This window comes from Leptopilina boulardi, unplaced genomic scaffold, assembly GCF_019393585.1.
Source record: "Leptopilina boulardi isolate dan_hultmark-lab unplaced genomic scaffold, ZJU_Lbou_2.1 LbouV2_121, whole genome shotgun sequence".
Taxonomy (NCBI): Eukaryota; Metazoa; Arthropoda; class Insecta; order Hymenoptera; family Figitidae; genus Leptopilina; species Leptopilina boulardi.
In genome coordinates this window covers 3,881,450-3,901,548 of record NW_026137665.1, presented here as the reverse complement: position 1 = coordinate 3,901,548, position 20,099 = coordinate 3,881,450, and the positions used below count along the sequence as shown (strand labels likewise).

General features: G+C 24.1%; 1 protein-coding gene across 3 annotated transcripts in view; it reads left to right on the top strand.

Annotated features, from left to right (window-relative positions):
• Positions 1–20,099, top strand: part of LOC127285653 (ankyrin repeat and death domain-containing protein 1A-like) — a 75,564-nt gene that overhangs the window by 18,547 nt on the left and 36,918 nt on the right. For all 3 annotated transcript variants that reach the window (XM_051311783.1, XM_051311777.1, XM_051311791.1), the window contains exons 2-3: positions 16,030–16,252; positions 19,843–19,946. In XM_051311783.1, coding sequence (XP_051167740.1) covers positions 16,147–16,252; positions 19,843–19,946 — 210 coding nt within the window. In that variant the 5' untranslated portion in view covers positions 16,030–16,146. The remainder of the gene's footprint in view (positions 1–16,029; positions 16,253–19,842; positions 19,947–20,099) is intronic.

Below are 20,099 nucleotides of genomic sequence, written 5' to 3'. Positions count from 1 at the left end.
TTTAGATTAACCGTTTGAGAAAATTTTGACCCAATAATTTAATATTACATTTTAAATTCATTTCTACCAGATAATTAGAATAATCTTTAATTATATATAATTAAGAATTCAATTTTATACTAGCAAAAATATTTCGGCTTTTATTAATTTATTAAACTTTTAATTACGAATTAAACAAATTTTATTATTATTATTATTATTATTATTAATTAATTTTAAAAGGTAAAATAGTTTTCAACTTAATTTCAGGACAAGTTTTTCTTAAGTAGGGCATTAGTCTGTAACGTTTCAAACTGTCCGGGCGTTAGTTAGTTTCTGTGTCGAGTACCCCACGAGGCCCTTCATTTCAATTTCTCCAGGAAATATTAAATATTTATTTAATTAATTAATTAATTTAATTTAATTAGTAATTAAATTTGATTATTAATTAATTTAATTAAAATATTGAAGATTGAAAATTAAACTAAGTATTTCAGTCTTTCTAAAACAAACGTATTTTTTATCAATAGTAAATTGAAATATATATATTCTAAATTTTTGAATAAATTTACGTCATGGGGAAATAAATGAAATTTTTTTTAAATAAGAAGCTACTAATAAGAGACGGCAAATTGAGTATATTTTTATTTGACGTCGTTGTTTATATATATCTGGTATTCCAATTTCAACTGCTTGATATCATTTTCAAGGCACGTTCCATGAAAATATATCTTTTTCAACAGACAAAAAAAAGAAGATAAAATATGTAAACGTGAAGGAAGGATGTTCATATAAAAACAAAATAGACAAATATATATTTTCTATGGAATATAAAAAAAAACTCTCTCTCTCTCCTCATCTTTTTACAAAAAGGTGCTGAAAAATGAGAGATTTTTTTCCTCCTGCAAGTTTTATAAATAGCCAATGTATTAAATATATTAAATATATAGACAATAAAAATATGACCAACTTCATAGAGTAATTTAATTATTTACATTTTTCCTCGCGAGGAAAAAAAATCCTCTTGTTTCAAGAGGATTCCTCTTATTTCAATGCATATTTTCCTCTAGTATATGCTGCTAAAGGATGTCCTCTAGGTTTAAGAGGATTGTCCTCTATGTAAAATTATTCCTCTTAATTTAAGAGGATACTCTTATTTTAAGAGAAAAATATCATCTTAAAAAGAACTCTGAAATAATAAAAATGCAATCATCTAATTTTTATGTCATAGATATAATCTATAAAATTAAAAGGAATAAAATTTGTTATTCCATGATTTACATCTATTTGAGTATAAATAAATTGAAATTGATTTTAATTTTTTTGAATAAATCAACTAAATCTATTTTTAATAATATTTTTATGCGCAAAACATATAATTCATTAAATTTGAAAATTTATTTAAAATAAATTTTCAAATAAAATTAAAATAAATAAAAATCGTAATAAAATAAATTTTTAAATAACATAACCTCAAAATTATTTAAATTTTCTAAAAAATTACTTTTAAAAATTTCTTTTACCTTCAAAAATAGGCACGTATTGTGTAAGTTGCAACTCTATCAAGATATTTAAAAGATTATTATCCATTTTGGTTTATTCCCCTTTTTTTCACACAGAAATGAAAACTTTTTCACGCATGATATGCAATTTATGACGCGACGTAAATGATATGACGCAATCATCTTTGCGCATGAGCGACTTTCTATGGGAAATCCTCTTAGAATTTAGAGGAATATTCTTAAACATAGATGATTATTCTAAATTTTAAGAGTATTATTTTTATTCTAAAAGGATTATTCTGAATATAAGAGGAATGCTCCAGAATAGTCCTTTTGTTTCGATCCTCTTGAAATTAGAGGAAAATATTCTCATTTAAAGAGTAATACTCTTATTTTAAGAATAAAATTCAAGAGGATTCTGTAAGAGGAATTTTCCTCTAAATACAAGAATATTTTTTTTCGCTGCGGGTAGCAAATAAGCCATTTTGTATTTAATGAAGAAAACGCGATTTAAAATTTTATTTCTTTTATATTGTACGCAGCTTTAAAGTTTCAGGTCAAATAAATATAACAGTTTTTATCGAAACTAATGAAAGTTTTTGGGATGTTTCATTAATTTTATTAAATACGGTATCTTAGTTTTTTTTATCATTTTATGAGAGTATGAAAATTCTCGTCAATTTTTTCTTTCACATAAGAACATTAAATACATAACGATTTTTTTTATCTTTCAAATATCATTTAGACTGTATAGGCAACATTTTTGTCATTTAATTATAATTTAATTATTGGAAAAAAAGTGAAAATCAAATTTAAAAATATTAATATTATTAAATATAAAAAATCAAAAAAAAAAAACAAACTTATCACTTTTAATTTAATAAATGAGGTAAAACATGTATTGTTATATACCTATATGAATTAATATATGGAACAATATACGTTTTACGTCATTTATTAAATTAAAAGTGATGAGTCAGTTTTTATTATTTTTTTTCAAAAAATAAAAGATTGTCAGTATATAAAAGGATTTATATTGAAGTTTCTGCAAATCATAACTAAAATGCCAAAATACTTCTGTTTCGAAAATTAATTAATTTCAAGGTATTTCATCACAGAAATTGTATTTCATTTCGTTCAAATATATTGTATAATTTTAAGGGATTACGATTGGCAGTTGATATTTGTATTAATATAAAATCTTTAGGAAACTTTTATATAAATAAATTAAAATAATAATTTAATAAAAATTAAAATATTTAAATTACATTAAATTAAATTAAATTAAATTTTCAGTAAACAAAATAAAGATATATTTTTGAAAAAATCTTTTTTAATCTTTTTGCAATTTTTTTTAACTTTTTTATTTTTTTTCTTAATTTAAATGTAAATTACGTATTTGTATTAAGATAAGGAATTAAATTTAAATTTACTATTTCGTGAAAGACTTAAAAACTATATAAACGTTCATAACGCTTGTAATTCCTCTACATGAAAATTATTTCAATAATTACAAAAATATTTTCTATATTATTCGGAGTAATTTAAATTATGAAATTAAATGAATATTATATGTTCTTTCTCGTAGGTCGGTGAATTTTACATAGATTATGATCATCGAAATTTTAAATACCAAAATACTGCATAAACACAACAAAAAAAATAGAAAAAACTTCAAAAAAATATTATAGTTAACAAAAAAAAATAAATTCAACCCCAAATTCATAAGAAAAACACACCTAGAATAATAATTATGTGCACGATCACTTAAGGCCAGGTCCAAGTGAGGCAGCGCCATCTACATTGAAACTAAAATTTTGAAAAATTTTCAACAGCCTTTTCTTGAAAACGAGAAGGTAAAATGCTTTTTCCTTTATGGATAATTGATTATTGGCAAGAAATACACCAGCTAAAACTTTTTTTGAGTTAAAATAATAAAAAAATTTCATGTCAATAAATTAAATATGAGCACTTTTTTCACAAAAACTGTAACAGTACTTTCTCAGAAATTACAATCAAAAATGCAATTTCCATTTGGAAAATTAATAAACGCTAAAAAATACACCAGCTAAGATTTACCAATCACGAAAATAACAAAAAAAAATTTTATTAAATATTTAACATATTGATACTGCTTTACTGATTGTGACAGCCCTTTGGTAGATTATGTATTTCAGGTGGTTAGCAACAGCGCCAATTTCCTCCTTTCGGCAAAACTGCAAAACGTCTGGTGACATATATAACCTGCCAAACGGCTGTCATAATGAGTAAAATATGTTATGTTAAAATACTTTTTTTTTTGTTATTTTCGTGATTGGTAAATCTTAGGTCGTGTATTTTTTAGCGTTTATTAATTTTCCAAATGGAAATTGCATTCCCTGGCGGATTGTGAAAACCGAGTTGTAACCGAATTGGGTTACGATTCGGTTACGATTCGGTTACGTTTCGGTTCATTGTGAAATATTATCGTTAATCGACGAAATATGTAGTAAATAACTATTAGGAATGGTTATTATACATTTAGAGAGCTTATTTATGCAATAATAATAATAAATTAAAATATAATTAATTAATAATAAGTATTTTAAGTGTACAGTGCATACAGTTGTTGAATTACCATATATATGTATATTACCATTAACGGCAGCTGTGATACGCGCGTTAAACCCTAGATGGCGTTAAGGATCACTTTTTCGAATGAATTTCTAAAATTAAGCCCTTGAGTGTCAAATGTGTAAGTGAATATATAAGTTTTAAAAAAATAGATCAATTTATTATAACAACTTTTTTGACTTGTACAAATATAAAAAATAAATTTTTATAACGAACAAAAATTTTTTTAATAAGAAAAAGTTTTTTTTGTGTCAAAATTATTCTTTCTCATTTTATTGAGAAAAAAAATTTTTTTATTCAGAAAAAAAAAATTTTTTAGGGAAAAAAAGTTTTTTTATGTCAAAATTAATGTTTCTCATTTCATTGAGGAAAAAAATTATTTTAAGAATAAAAAATTTTTTTGGAAAAAATTTTTTTTCAAAATTAATCTTTCTCATTTTATTGATGAAAATAAAAATAATAATTAAACAAATAACAAAAATAATTTTAAATAATAATTACAATAATAATAATTAAACAAATAACAAAAATAAACATTTTTTTCTTAATAAAATTTCTTTTTCTTCAATAAAATAAAAAAGATTAATTTTGAAAAAAACTTTTTCTCATTAAAAAAATTTTTGTTCGTTATAAAAATTTATTTTTTATATTTGTACAAATCAAAAAAGTTGTTTTAATAAATTGATCTATTTTTTTAAAACTTATATATTCACTTACACATTTGACACTCAAGGGCTTAATTTTAGAAATTCATTCGAAAAAGTGATCCTTAACGCCATCTAGGGTTTAACGCGCGTATCACAGCTGCCGCTAATGGTAATATACATATATGTATATGGTAATTCAACAACTGTATGCACTGTACACTTAAAACACTTATTATTAATTAATTATATCTTAATTTATTATTATTATTGCATAAATAAGCTCTCTAAATGTATATTAACCATTACTAATAGTTATTTACTACATATTTCGTCAATTAACGATATTATTTCACAATGAACCGAAACGTAACCGAATCGTAACCGAATCGTAACCCAATTCGGTTACAACTCGGTTTTCCCAATCCGCCAGGGTTTTTGATTGTAATTTCTGAAAAAGTACTGTTACAGTTTTTGTGACAAAGTGCTCATATTTAATTTATTGACATGAAATTTTTTTTATTATTTTAACTCAAAAAAAGTTTTAGCTGGTGTATATCTTGCCAATAATCAATTATCCATAAAGGAAAAAGCATTTTACCTTCTTGTTTTCAAGAAAAGGCTGTTGAAAATTTTCCAAAATTTTAGTTTCAATGTAGATGGCGCTGCCTCACTTGGACCTGGCCTTAAGGGTCGTAATAGGGGTCTTCCTCTACTCGTATCGGGCTGTCAATTTTTTTCTACACTTTTGAGTTTATTTTGTGTTATAATTTGCAATGAAATCGTCTGTCTAAGAAAAATTGAATTTTTTATGGTTATGGTTGCCTTATGGGTGGTAATAGGGGTCTTCCTCTACTCGGATCTGGGTGTCAATTTTTTTCTACACTTTTAGGTGTATTTTGTGCAAGAATTTGCAAGGAAAACTTCTGTCTAAGAAAAATTGAATATTTTTGGGATCTTTTTTTTGTTATGGTTGACTTATTGGTGGTAATAGGGGTCTTCCTTTACTCGTATCGGGCAATCAATTTTTTTCTTCACTTTTAGGTGTATTTTGTGCAAGAATTTGATTTTATTTTGAATAAATTTTCAATATAATACACTTTAAATTTTCCTATGAAATATTTTAATAATTTTTACGCTATTTTATCTTTCATAAATAAATGACGTGAATGTTATATAAATTTATACTATAAAACGATGACAGAATTATAGTTCAAGGAACTTTTGGTGTTGAGTGGAATTCATAATGTAAATCTAGTATACAGAATATATACACGCAAGCCTTCAACCCAGAGAGAATCTATATCGCCTTACTCTCCAGGGCAGCATCAGGTATAAAAGATGACTCCCACGTGAAACAATATCTAATTTTTCAAATTTAATTTAATTACACTTTGTTTTTAGTACTTTTGATTTTGATGGCTATTTTGTAATTTGATTTAAAAAAAAAAAAAACTATACTACATGTAGTATTTAGATTTTTAAACATTTTCACTAATACTTTCTTGTCGAATTTTCAGTATATTTATAATAAATAAACTGTTTGAAAAAATAAGTGTTTATTCACTGGCACACCTTATTCATTCACTGAGTTTAAGTGTTGAAATTTATTTTTCACTTTCACTAATTTCTAATCAGTGCAAGTAGAAAGAAAAATGAGAATGAAAATTAGAATTATAAAAATTTATTTACTTTAAAGAATAAGCTTTCTTTAATATTTTTCTCTAAAAAAAAAACTCATCTTTGGAAAAAATTTTAAATAAAATTTTCGTTCATGTAAATGAAAAATCCCAAAAATTGTATTAAAAAAATATTATTCTTTGTGAATATCTTTTAAAATAATTATCTATTTTTTACAATAATTATTTGTTAAAGTGAAGTACACTTAAATCTTTCGCTCTATATAGAAGCTATACTCGAAAATATGCTCATTGTCTTTGCCTCACGAATAATAATAAAAAAAAAGTAACGCAACAGTTAGTCATATATAGTCAATTCTGCATTATTTTTTTTCTTTCCAATTTTTTTTTTTTTTTTTTTTTTTTATTCAAGGAGATTAACAATACGAGAAATGCCGACTACCTATATTTCTGTAACAGAAAAAAAAGTGAAAAAAGACCCGACATTTTTTTTCAATAAAAATATATAAACGATTGCATCGATTTAAATTCTCTCGAGTTTCTATCTAGAGCGTATATTTATTTACTCTCAATACATGTACACATTGTCATACACATGTGAAATTGTTAAATTTTTACAAATATAAGAAAGAAAAATAAAAGTACTAAAAAAAAATTGACAAATAAAAGTCTTTAATTTTTCATTATTTCTAAATAAAAGAAACATTAAATAAATAAAATTTGAAAACACCTGATGAGAATATTTAAAATAACTGAAAAAATAAAATAAAATGGTCAAAGGTAAACTGAATATTCTCCACAATGTTTGTTGAATGTTTTTGTTTACTTTATTCTTTTGTAAAAATCACATTGAAGCCGTATACTGACATATACGTAACATCCTTTTTCACTTTTGTTTAAAACAAACTTCCATCAAAATTCGTTTTTTGAAAATAAAAAATTATTCCGATGAAAGTTTTGGGTTATAAAAAAACAGACTATAAAATCTTTCATGTTCTACATTGTGCAAAAATTAAAAATTCCATTAATCTAAACATTAAAATTTTAATTTTTTTTTGTGTAATATTTGCCTTTTTGTTGAAACTTTTTTTTCAATGAAAAATGAATTTTTTTTTTTATGAAAATATAAAGTGAGCTCAAATTATATAATTAATTCGTAAATTTTCATAAAATAGTGAAAAGAAACATGAGACGAAGCAATCAGATATAATGCCATTAACTTCGACAAATGGAGCACATTACTTGTTCCACGATAATGTAACAAATACAATGAAGAAACTTAATCAAGTTGCTTTGAAATAGACTTTTCAGTTTGTTTTTGCAAATAAGAGAAATCACTCAAGGAGAAAGAGAAGGAGAAAGAGAGAGAGAGAGTTGGAGGGAAAGAGAGACTATTTATCGGACTATATAATAAAGAAGCTTTGAAAGGCAAAGTCCTTCCAGCCAACTGTAAAAACATTTAAATTCCTCTTAAATCGACTTATTAAACATTCTAAGAAACTTGCCATTATTACTTTCCAAGTAACATGAAGATTATAATTAAGAGTATCAAAGAAGTGAAAAATATCAAATATTTGTTAAAATTCTTTGACAATGATTATTTTTATATTCTTTGAAGACAATAACTGAGATTCTTTTCATCATTTGAATTGTGTTTTATTTATTTTTATTTATTATTAACTGTCACGTCACCGTGACGTAAATATTAATAAATATTAATAAATAATTTGTTTGCGCATATAACTAAAATGTTTATTAACAATATAATATTTACAATTTGTTTAGAAATTATTATTATATCTTTTGTTTTATTTTATAATTTTATTTTGTATTATTAACTTTGATTTTGTTTGTCATTGTATTCATTTTAACCTTGATTACTTTAATGAATTCAAAAAAAAATAGTTTGGAAGAAGAGCTCTGTCTCTTGTATAGTGAATGAATGACCTTATATATATGGTTATATTATGAACCTTATATTATGGTTCAGTTAGACTTGAATCGTCGTCAAGTTAGACGAAAAATTATTAAAATTACGATTCCGGAATTCGTTTCAAAAAGTTTAATAAAAATAATGTTAACATAGTTACAAACGTTTCCGATTATTTTAAATACAGTCCAAGTGTTATGAGCCTAAAGTTTTGAACGTTCAAATGAACAAAATTTTTTTGTAACTTCTTTAAATACGAATTTTATTACAAAATATTGTTTAAAATATCTAAAAAAAAGTTAATAATTTAATATTAGTTTAATTTACTGTTTTATTTAACATTGACATTATAATTTTGTAATAATTTATAGATTGAAAAAAATATTTTGTTCAATTGAACGTTCAAAACATTTGGCTCATCAAGTGTTTTCCCGATCTCCAAAATGACATATACTTTGTTATAATTTAAACACAATTAAATAATTAATTAATAAGTATTTTAGAAACTTAAAATAATTAATAACAATTAAATTAAATGTCAATAAAATATAAAATGTCATTTGAAAGAAAAACAATTAAATTTTAAAATAATACAATCAATGATAATTAAATATATAACAATTGAATATTTAAATGTATTAACAATACAACAAATAACATTAAAAATATCAAAATACCTGAAACAGCGATATATTTCACTAAAACAGCAAAAGTTTTTGCGGATTTTCATTTCCTACGGGATAGCGTTTTTAAAAAATTTGAATTTTGAATTTGATTTTTTTCCATTTTTGAATCACCTGACTGGTCGCAAGGCGGCTGCTTCAAGCGTAAGTCTCCATATAGAATCGGGGTCCTCAATTCTTATAGAAATACTGCTTAGAATTTTTCAAAGAAAATATAAATAAGATTTCTTAAATTATTCTCATATCCTCAGTTCCTGAACAAATTTAGAAATGATTCTTGCACAAAGTTTTTCCGTGTGTATATTGATTAAAAAATTGTATACAAATACAAAAAATTTATGATGAGAAAAAAGATGCGCCAGGAAATTTCGTACAAGATAGTAATTTGAAAAAAAATTTATTTTTAAGGTACCAGGGGCCAACGAATACCTATTAAATATTAATTATAAAAACACAGGCCTCGAATCAACTTAAAGACACAAAAAGTCGTTTTAGTCGATTTATATTCCAAAAAAAGGTGGATTTGTTTTTTATTTTAAAAAAAATATTTTACAAATTTTTAAATAAAAATTTTTTTTTAATAATAATTCTTTTCGAAGGGTTAAAGTTGAAATTTTTAGAAATAATTAAATTTCAAAAGATATTGTTAATTTTCAAACAATTATTAAATTTTACAGAACTAAAAATAATTTATCAAACAAAATATGTAGTTAATTCTTCCACAATTGTTTAGAAAATTATTTATTCGATTCTTAGAAGAAATATAAAGGAAAAGAAAATAACACTTTTTCCTTTTTTAATATAAAACAGACGACGTTTCGGTGGTCAGGTTCGCCACCATCATCAGGTCACTTTAATAAAAAATTGTTTATATAAATTACAAAACATTTTTTAAATATTAATCACAAATTAAAAAAATAAAAAACAACTTTTTCTTTTTTTTACCTAATTAAAATCAACAAATTTTCACATAACGTCAAAAAAATAAAAAATTACATTCAAATAAATAGACAAAATGCAACAAAAAATTAAAATATTTAAATCTACAAATCACCAACATATTAAGTGAAGGTGATTAGTCAAACTGACTTGAACGGTGACAATTTTCGAGATATATACAGACAATAAGGTCAATGACCCGCAATCGAAATATTATGAATTACAACCATTATTTCAATTTATTAAGCAAAGGAAAATAAGTATTGCTAAGAAACTGTATATCTTCCTTCTTGTTAATTGTGAAATTATTACATTTAATATTAATCATCTCAGAAATTAATCGTTTTTTATAAGAAGTTTCGTAATCTAAAATTTCTGCATCGTCAAAATTGAAAGAATGATTATATTCATTTTGATGTTTGTTCACCACAGAATCGAGTTTCTTATTTTTATGTTCACTAATTCTTTTTTTCAAAGTACGTTTCGATTCACCAATATAAGTAGCTGGGCAGTTATTACAATTAAATTTATACACAATATTAGTACTATCAAACTTTCTCGTCAAGTCCTTTCCCAATTTAATTACAGAGCTTAAGCTTTTTTTCACAATAGGAATAGACAGTAAATTATATTTTTTTAAAATATGAGATAATTGATAATATGTATCATTAAAAGGAATACACACTTTAGGTAATTGTTGAAAAATGCTAACAACATTATTAGATTGTTTTTTATCTATTGTTCTATAAATTAGTGAATGTTTTCGTTTTTTAATATTTTTTTGAATAAATTCCAAAGGGTAATCGTTATTCAGTAAAATTTCAAAAATTCGTTTAATATTTTCACTATGAAAAGACTTGTGAGACAATAGAATAGCTCTATCATATAAATTATAAACAATATTCTTCTTTTGCTGAATTGGATGACGTGAAAAATAATTTATTAATCTGTTAGAAGCAATTGATTTTTGATACCAATTAGTAATGAGTTGATTATTTTTCTTAATTAATGTCATATCCAAGAAATTTATTTTATTATCAACCTCCAGTTCATGAGTGAATTTTAAATTAATATTGAAGGAATTGAAAGAATTAATAAAAATTTCTACTTGATCCTTATGGACGCACAAGAGAGTGTCGTCCACATATCTAAAATAAAATTTGGGAACACAATTGTGATCATTTTTAAGTAAATTTAAACAATCAGTTTCCATATCATTCATCACAATATCCGCAAAAAATGGCGATATCGGTGAGCCCATTGGGGTGCCATAAATTTGTTTATAAACTTTCTCATTAAAAACAAAATAGGTATTATCAAAAAGAAATTTTGTACAATTAATAATGTCAACAAAAGGAATCTTACACTTATTATGAATAATACTATATGGAAGAAACACCGTTTTTCTTCTAAAAACATGGTCACATCTTAAACGTCAACTGGCAAAAACAACATCTAAACGACAATTTTTACTAAGATGCAGGAGTAATGGACTCATCCCTCAACATCTTCTTCATATAAGTAGTAGATCTAATTATATTTCATTTTACAGTAACTCATGTAAAAATAGTCTTTATAAATTAAATTTTTATTATTCACGTACTCTACTCAATTATGAAATTAGAGATATTCACTTTCATCTCAATTTCTTGAATAAAAGATTGCGATTCGTTGAGTGTGAAATTTCTAACTCTTCTATTGACTCAGAAATATTGAATAATTTTTTCCTCTTTTCTGATAAAAAGTTTTCATCTGTTTACTCACTCTATAATCAAAAACTTATCAAAAAATTCAATTCACTTCTTCATAATAAACATTCTTCCTGTAATAATAATTCTAAAAAACAAAATTGGCTGATCAATCTAACTGACACTGTCATTCCTCAAGAAGTTCATGATGTCATTTCACTTGGACAAAATTATAGTTGTACGGTCCAAAAAAATAAATGTATTTCCAAACAGGAGACCATAAATATTATAAAAAATGTAGAATGTACTGTTTCGAGTTTGAGTATTTGTTCTGAGGCCAAAAATGAGATTAGAGAAAAAGTGAGTAATAGTATTATGTCAAATCCTTCGGGGAAAAAAAACAATGTCACCTTTGAAGAAAAAAGTTTTGCCACTAAATTAAATTCTACCAAAAGTTTTTTGAAACAAAATCCTGATATCTTTTTTACTAATTCAGACAAAGGTAATGTTTCTGTTTGTATGAAAAAATCTGATTACATTTCTAAAGCTTATGACTTACTTTCTGATACACATACTTATAAAGAAATTTTAACAAAAGGAGTTTTGTCTAAATTACAATCAAGAACTTATAAAATTTTAAAAAATTTAAATGATAATGATTTCCTTAAAAACAAATACCATAATAATCAGTTAACTATGACTAATACTTCTTTGGCAAAATTTTATGGTTTACCAAAAATCCATAAAGACAATGCACCTCTTCGTCCTATTATTTCACTTATAAATAGTCCAACTCATTTTTTGGCAAAAATTATATACGAAGAGTTAAAAACTGTAATTCCTTTACCAAAATCTCATGTAAACAATAGCTTTGAATTAAAAGAAAAATTGAAGAATGTTACTGTACCACAGGATTTTGTTTTGCTTTCGCTTGATGTTAGTTCGCTTTTTACTAATATTCCGTGCGATTTAGTTATTCAAAGCCTTGATAGAAGATATAGTATTATTCATAATAAGTGTAAGATTCCTTTTGTTGACATTATTAATTGTACAAAATTTCTTTTTGATAATACCTATTTTGTTTTTAATGAGAAAGTTTATAAACAAATTTATGGCACCCCAATGGGCTCACCGATATCGCCATTTTTTGCGGATATTGTGATGAATGATATGGAAACTGATTGTTTAAATTTACTTAAAAATGATCACAATTGTGTTCCCAAATTTTATTTTAGATATGTGGACGACACTCTCTTGTGCGTCCATAAGGATCAAGTAGAAATTTTTATTAATTCTTTCAATTCCTTCAATATTAATTTAAAATTCACTCATGAACTGGAGGTTGATAATAAAATAAATTTCTTGGATATGACATTAATTAAGAAAAATAATCAACTCATTACTAATTGGTATCAAAAATCAATTGCTTCTAACAGATTAATAAATTATTTTTCACGTCATCCAATTCAGCAAAAGAAGAATATTGTTTATAATTTATATGATAGAGCTATTCTATTGTCTCACAAGTCTTTTCATAGTGAAAATATTAAACGAATTTTTGAAATTTTACTGAATAACGATTACCCTTTGGAATTTATTCAAAAAAATATTAAAAAACGAAAACATTCACTAATTTATAGAACAATAGATAAAAAACAATCTAATAATGTTGTTAGCATTTTTCAACAATTACCTAAAGTGTGTATTCCTTTTAATGATACATATTATCAATTATCTCATATTTTAAAAAAATATAATTTACTGTCTATTCCTATTGTGAAAAAAAGCTTAAGCTCTGTAATTAAATTGGGAAAGGACTTGACGAGAAAGTTTGATAGTACTAATATTGTGTATAAATTTAATTGTAATAACTGCCCAGCTACTTATATTGGTGAATCGAAACGTACTTTGAAAAAAAGAATTAGTGAACATAAAAATAAGAAACTCGATTCTGTGGTGAACAAACATCAAAATGAATATAATCATTCTTTCAATTTTGACGATGCAGAAATTTTAGATTACGAAACTTCTTATAAAAAACGATTAATTTCTGAGATGATTAATATTAAATGTAATAATTTCACAATTAACAAGAAGGAAGATATACAGTTTCTTAGCAATACTTATTTTCCTTTGCTTAATAAATTGAAATAATGGTTGTAATTCATAATATTTCGATTGCGGGTCATTGACCTTATTGTCTGTATATATCTCGAAAATTGTCACCGTTCAAGTCAGTTTGACTAATCACCTTCACTTAATATGTTGGTGATTTGTAGATTTAAATATTTTAATTTTTTGTTGCATTTTGTCTATTTATTTGAATGTAATTTTTTATTTTTTTGACGTTATGTGAAAATTTGTTGATTTTAATTAGGTAAAAAAAAGAAAAAGTTGTTTTTTATTTTTTTAATTTGTGATTAATATTTAAAAAATGTTTTGTAATTTATATAAACAATTTTTTATTAAAGTGACCTGATGATGGTGGCGAACCTGACCACCGAAACGTCGTCTGTTTTATATTAAAAAAGGAAAAAGTGTTATTTTCTTTTCCTTTATATTTCTTCTAAGAATCGAATAAATAATTTTCTAATTTATCAAACAATTTTTGGAAAACATTTTTTAAATTTAATTGAATTTTCAAAGATTTAAAATTGAGATTTTTGAAATTAATTGAAACTTTAAGTGATTTTTAATTAAAATTTTAGATGATTTCACTAAAAATTTATTAGAAAATGCGGACAAAATAGAATAATTTGAAAATCATTTTTAATTGAAAAATGGTTTCAGATAGTTGAATTTTCAAAGAATATTATTAAAATAGTTAAAAATAATTGAATTTCCTTAGAGTTATAATTGAAATTATTAAATTTCAAAAAAAAAAATTTCGATGGACAATTTTAGAAATAATTAAATTTTAGATGCTTTTAAATTAAAAGTATTGAAAATTCAATTAATTTTGAATTCAAATTTTCGAGAATAATTAAATTTTATTTGATTTTAAATTTGGAAAATAATTGAATTTCAGTTCATTTTGAATTGAAAATTTTGGGAAATAATTGAATTTTAATTGAAATTTTGGATAATAATTTAATTTAAGTTCATTTTTGATTGAAAATTTGGATAATTAATTATGAATAGAAATTTTAGAAAATAATTGAATTTTATTTCATTTTAAATTGAAAACTTGGTAAATAATTAATTTTTAAATTGAAAATTTTGGATAATTAGGTATTGGATTTTTAATTGATTTTGAATTAAAATTTCGGGTAATAATTGAATTTTAGTTTATTTTGAATTGAAATTTTTAAAAAATAATTCAATTTTATTGTGATATTTTTTTAAATTATAAACAATTGTTAAATTTCATAAAAATTTTAATTGAAAAATAATTTTGATATAATTGAATTTGTGATGTATTTCATTAAAATTATTAATAATAATTAATTTAGTAAAGAATCATTTTAGTTGAAAATTTGTTAAATAATTGAATTGAAGAAGATCTGAGGAAGATCTACATTTTATACGAAAAAAATGTATTTTATTTACATTTTTTTCAAATGTAAAAAAAAAATGTCGCATTTTATTAAAATAAGTCGATAAAAGTCGTATTTTTGAAAAAAGTCGTATAATCCGAGGCCTGTAAACATATATAATTTTCATTAATATCATTTAATATGTAATAATATTCTAATAAATTAAGTTATTGTTGATAATATTAATCTTTAATTTCTTTATAACAAATAATTAAATACTCAATTTGGCGTGCTTGCGCGCATTTAATTTTGCTAGTATACATATAAAATAATTGTGTCATAACCTAATTAATTTATAATTTTATAATAAAAAAAATATATCGTACTATGATAAAACGAAAATTTCTTTTTTAGAATATGGGAAAAATTATTTATCTTTAATTTACATTCTTCTTCATTAAAAAGAAAATGTTATTATAAATTTAAATTTATATAACTGCAGTTGAAATAGTAAACAACTTTTAATTAGAACAGTATAAACAAAAGATTGTTTCAGTTTTATTATTAAGTACTTTATAATTACATTATTTTTATAATATTACATTTTTTTAATTCCATTATTTTTTTTAAAAAAACGAAAAAAAAATAATAAAATTTTTTTTTAGAGGATCAGGAACATAAAATCATCCTGTATATACTGCATTATGTGGCACTGAAACATTTACAATAAAATGTCTACTATGTATTTTATAAATTTATGCATAACGAGCTCTAAATTCTGATTGATTTTCGTGAAAATTAGCTGTCGGTTGCATTTTCTCACTACATAATATCCACTTTATAAAATAAAGTGTATCACAATTTCTATATTATGTGAGAATAACAATCACCTTCGAAATTAAAAAAATTAATAATATCTATTTTATATGTTTCAGATATAAGAAATATGCACAAGTTCCTCGAAAAAGAATTCATCAAGTACTCGTTGAAAAAAAGATAATGTAATTTTTTTTCTTCTTCTTTTGATAAAATTTTTGAGTAAACAAAAAAAAATGAGTTTTAAAAAATTAACGAAATTAAGGAAACCTAAAATCCCTCCTACATTAAATATCCAGGAACCCATTGAGGACGAAGAACTGAAACTCAAGACTGATAGAAGTAAGTATAAATATTTCATTGTCAAATCTTGTCTCTTTTGTAATAAATTTAACTGACCCGACACGATCGTTGCTCCTATTTCGTATAAAATTTATTTTTACTTCAAATCAATTTCAATAACGCAGTCAGAGACATTTCAAACGTATATACTATATATAAAATATAAACGATGAAACATATTTGTCCATCGTATTTTTTGTCAGTTTTAGTCAATATTATTTGAATTAACTTGGTTTCAAAGGAAACAAATTTTTTTTTTTTATTTTCTCGTGATCCAACATCGAAAATGTGAATAGTAAATTATTTGAAAAGTCGTAACCAATTATAAAATAAGATTGATCTGAATACTTTTATAACGATTTTTTCCTGTTCTTTCGAATGGTATAAAAAGTTTTTTTTTAAAAAAAAATTCAAAGTTCAGCCCTTTTTTGAAAATTAAAAATATTTTTCACTTTTTTTCAAAATTTACAGTTTTTGAAATTTTTTATGAATTTTAAAATGTGTATTTTCAGGGAAAAAAACATTAAATTATCCTTTTTTTTGAAATATTGATCAGTTAAAAATCAATAAAAAAAGAAATATTTTTGAAAAAATAGGGGAATATACTCAGGGTTGAACACCGTTTAGACTTTGTTTATAATCTTTTTTAAAAAAATAAATTTAATCAATTGAGTTATATTGTGAAAATAAAAATTGTTTAAAAAAAAATCTAATCAGGGTTGGACATGATACTCAGGGTTGGACAATTTGTGAAAATCAAAGCGAATTATGAGTACAAAAATAAAATAACATTTATAACGTTACTGAAAACGTTTTTTAAGTTCATTTTTCCATTGTTAACGTTATTATTATTTTTTTAACACCTTTGGCAGAATATATGCTGTTTGTGTGTGTGTACGTCAATGTTTATTTGTATATTTATTTATAAATTGTCTCAAATTCATAATTAACAAAATTTTCAACCCTGAGTGTATAAAAGTGTCCAACCCTAAGTAGAAGTAACATTTTCGAATTGTGCTAACCATAACGAGACATGTTTCGCGATTCGAATTTTCACTTCATTTTTTCTTCAATCATGAACCCCACAATACATACAATAAACTTAACTTGACGATTTCTTGTTTTCTTTATTCATTTTTTATGTTTAATCACATCGCTCACAAAAACTTTTTTCGTTCCTACAAATGCATTGACGTCACAGCAGACGTTACTTTTGATCCTCCAAAAATGTAATGGAAAAAAAGGTTAGGTTTCACTACGAGAAGCTTCGACACGTCCGTGCATAGATGGCGCTTGTGTTCTTATTTTAAGAAAAGCGAAGTGTCCAACCCTGAGTATATATTCCCCTAAGGTTAGCGTAATTTTGAACTTACTAATCGAAAGCTTATGAAATTCCACACATAATAAACCAAATATGAAGTATTTTGGATTAATAGATTTTTAATAAACAATTGCAATAACAATTAATTGTTTGTAAATTATTCCAGTTTTTATTAATTTTTATTAATTAATTAATATCTCGAATATAAAAAAGCATTCGAAAAAAGAGAAAAGAAATTTTCAAAAACAGAGGTAAAAAAAATTGAAGAAAAAATATACATTATATAGGTACATATTGATTAATTATAATGAAAATATTATATCAGATAATTAAATATACATAAACATCTCTTTTAAAAACAATTATTTCTAAAAGTACATAAAGAAAAAAAGACATGTTCAAATATAGAGGGGATTAATTCAATCTATTTTGTGAAGTCGATTAAATTTGCTCTACATATTCTATCAAAGGTTGAAAAAAAGAGAAAATATAAATCCTCTGATATATAAAATACATGTAGACTACGAATGACATAGACTATACGAATTGAAATTGTCATTCAAAAGAATTTAATATATCAAATACATAATAATATATCTAATGATATTAATTCCATCTGAAAATATTTAATTTGAATCGACAAAATAAATTCTACCGAAAAATCACTTTTATTTTAAAAAATTTATTTCACTTTTTCCCTTTTAAAATAAAAAAAATATATAGTGAAAAAGAATTACTCGAGAGATTTCACTTTTTTTGTTGTTGCTATATTTAGGAGTGAAATTTCACTCGAAATTAAATTGAATATTCATTTTTTGGGAAATTTAACGAAATAAACTAGGTATAGGGGAATAGTGTCAGGGTTGGACACTTGTCAGGGTTGGACACTTGGCTTTTTTTAAATAAGAACACTAGCGCCACCTGTGTGCGTACGTGACGAATCTTCTAGTATTGTAACCTAACTTTTTGTGGCATTACATTTTTGGAGAATCAAAAGTAGCGTCTCCTGTGACTTCGGTGCAATCGAAGAGACAAAAAAAGTTTTGTTTGACTTGTGAATAAACCTAAAAAATGTGTAAAAAAAGCAAGAATTCGGCAAGGTAAGCTTATTAAATGTATTGTGAGGTACATAATTTAAGAAGAAAAAAAGTGAAAAATCGAATCGCGACACATGTCTGGTTATGGTTAGCCCAATTCGAAAATGATGCTTCTAGTTAGGGTTGGACACTTTATACAGTTAGGGTTGGACACCCATATTAATTATGAATTTGACACAATTTATAAATAAATATACAAATAAATTTTATTTTATTGATATTTCAGTGCAAAATTGTGCCAAAGATATTAGAAAAATAATACTTAAATTGTATAAATTTTGTTCATCATTTCATTGAGTTATTTGGAACAATAAAGCGTTATTTTTTATAATTTGAGTTCATTCCTTTTTTAAACCCATGAAGCTTTACAATTTGTAAACAATAAGTAAAGATAAACATGAAAAAATAAGAATAAAAGACATTACAAATGTTATTTTACGTTTTTACCAATAATACGTTTCGATTTTCAAAAAGTGTCCAACCCTGACTGAAAAGTCCAACCCTGACTAGATTTTTTTTTAAATGTTTATAACTTTTTTAATTTTGGACCAATCAATTTACGGTCCACAGCAAAAGTGTTCCTCTTTTGTAGATCTTTCCACCCATATACCACAATTGACTGAATTTATCTAAACAAAATATTTATAAACAAAAAACCAAAACTGTGTTCAACCCTGACACTATTCCCCTACTTTTAAGTTAGAAGAATTTACTTGCGACACTTTCGCTAACAAAAGTTATATTGTTGGAAGTTAATAAAATTTTTAAAAACATACTTTTAATGTTATAAAAATAGTTTAATTTTAAATCCAAACGCTTTGATCCTAGTTTAAAAATTTTTCGAAAATATTATTTGCTGATTCATTCAGATCTTCGAAAAAGTCTATTAAGGAAAGTTTTATCCCTTTTATAATAACCTATAGAAGAATTGGAAATAATTTTGAACTGCCACGATTTAATGCGTCTGTGGAAACACTAAAGTACTTATAGTTCGGCCGAATTGCAAATTTTTTAGCGTTTTCAGAATCATTATTAATAGAAATTTATTAAATTGAAAACCAAATACTTATATAATTTTTTTAATTTAAAATCTTTTGACAAAATAAATTAAAAAAAAAAATTTCTTTAAATGTATCAACAAGTATTGAATAAAGATTAATATTCTTTTACAGAATTAAAAAATGAATATCTTCTATATGAGGCTGTGATAAAAAATGAAGCGGACTCTGTTCGCAAAGTGCTCAAAGAGACTGTCGACGTAGATACCAGAAACAATGTAAGTCACAATCCTTTTTGCATATTCCATTTTTTGCGGGTCGCATGCATAATCACTCACAATTTTCTATGTTTAATTGATGAAGACCTCTTATTCAACACAAAGCTCCACAAATTCTCACAACTCTTCAATATATATTCCTAAATCCGCACT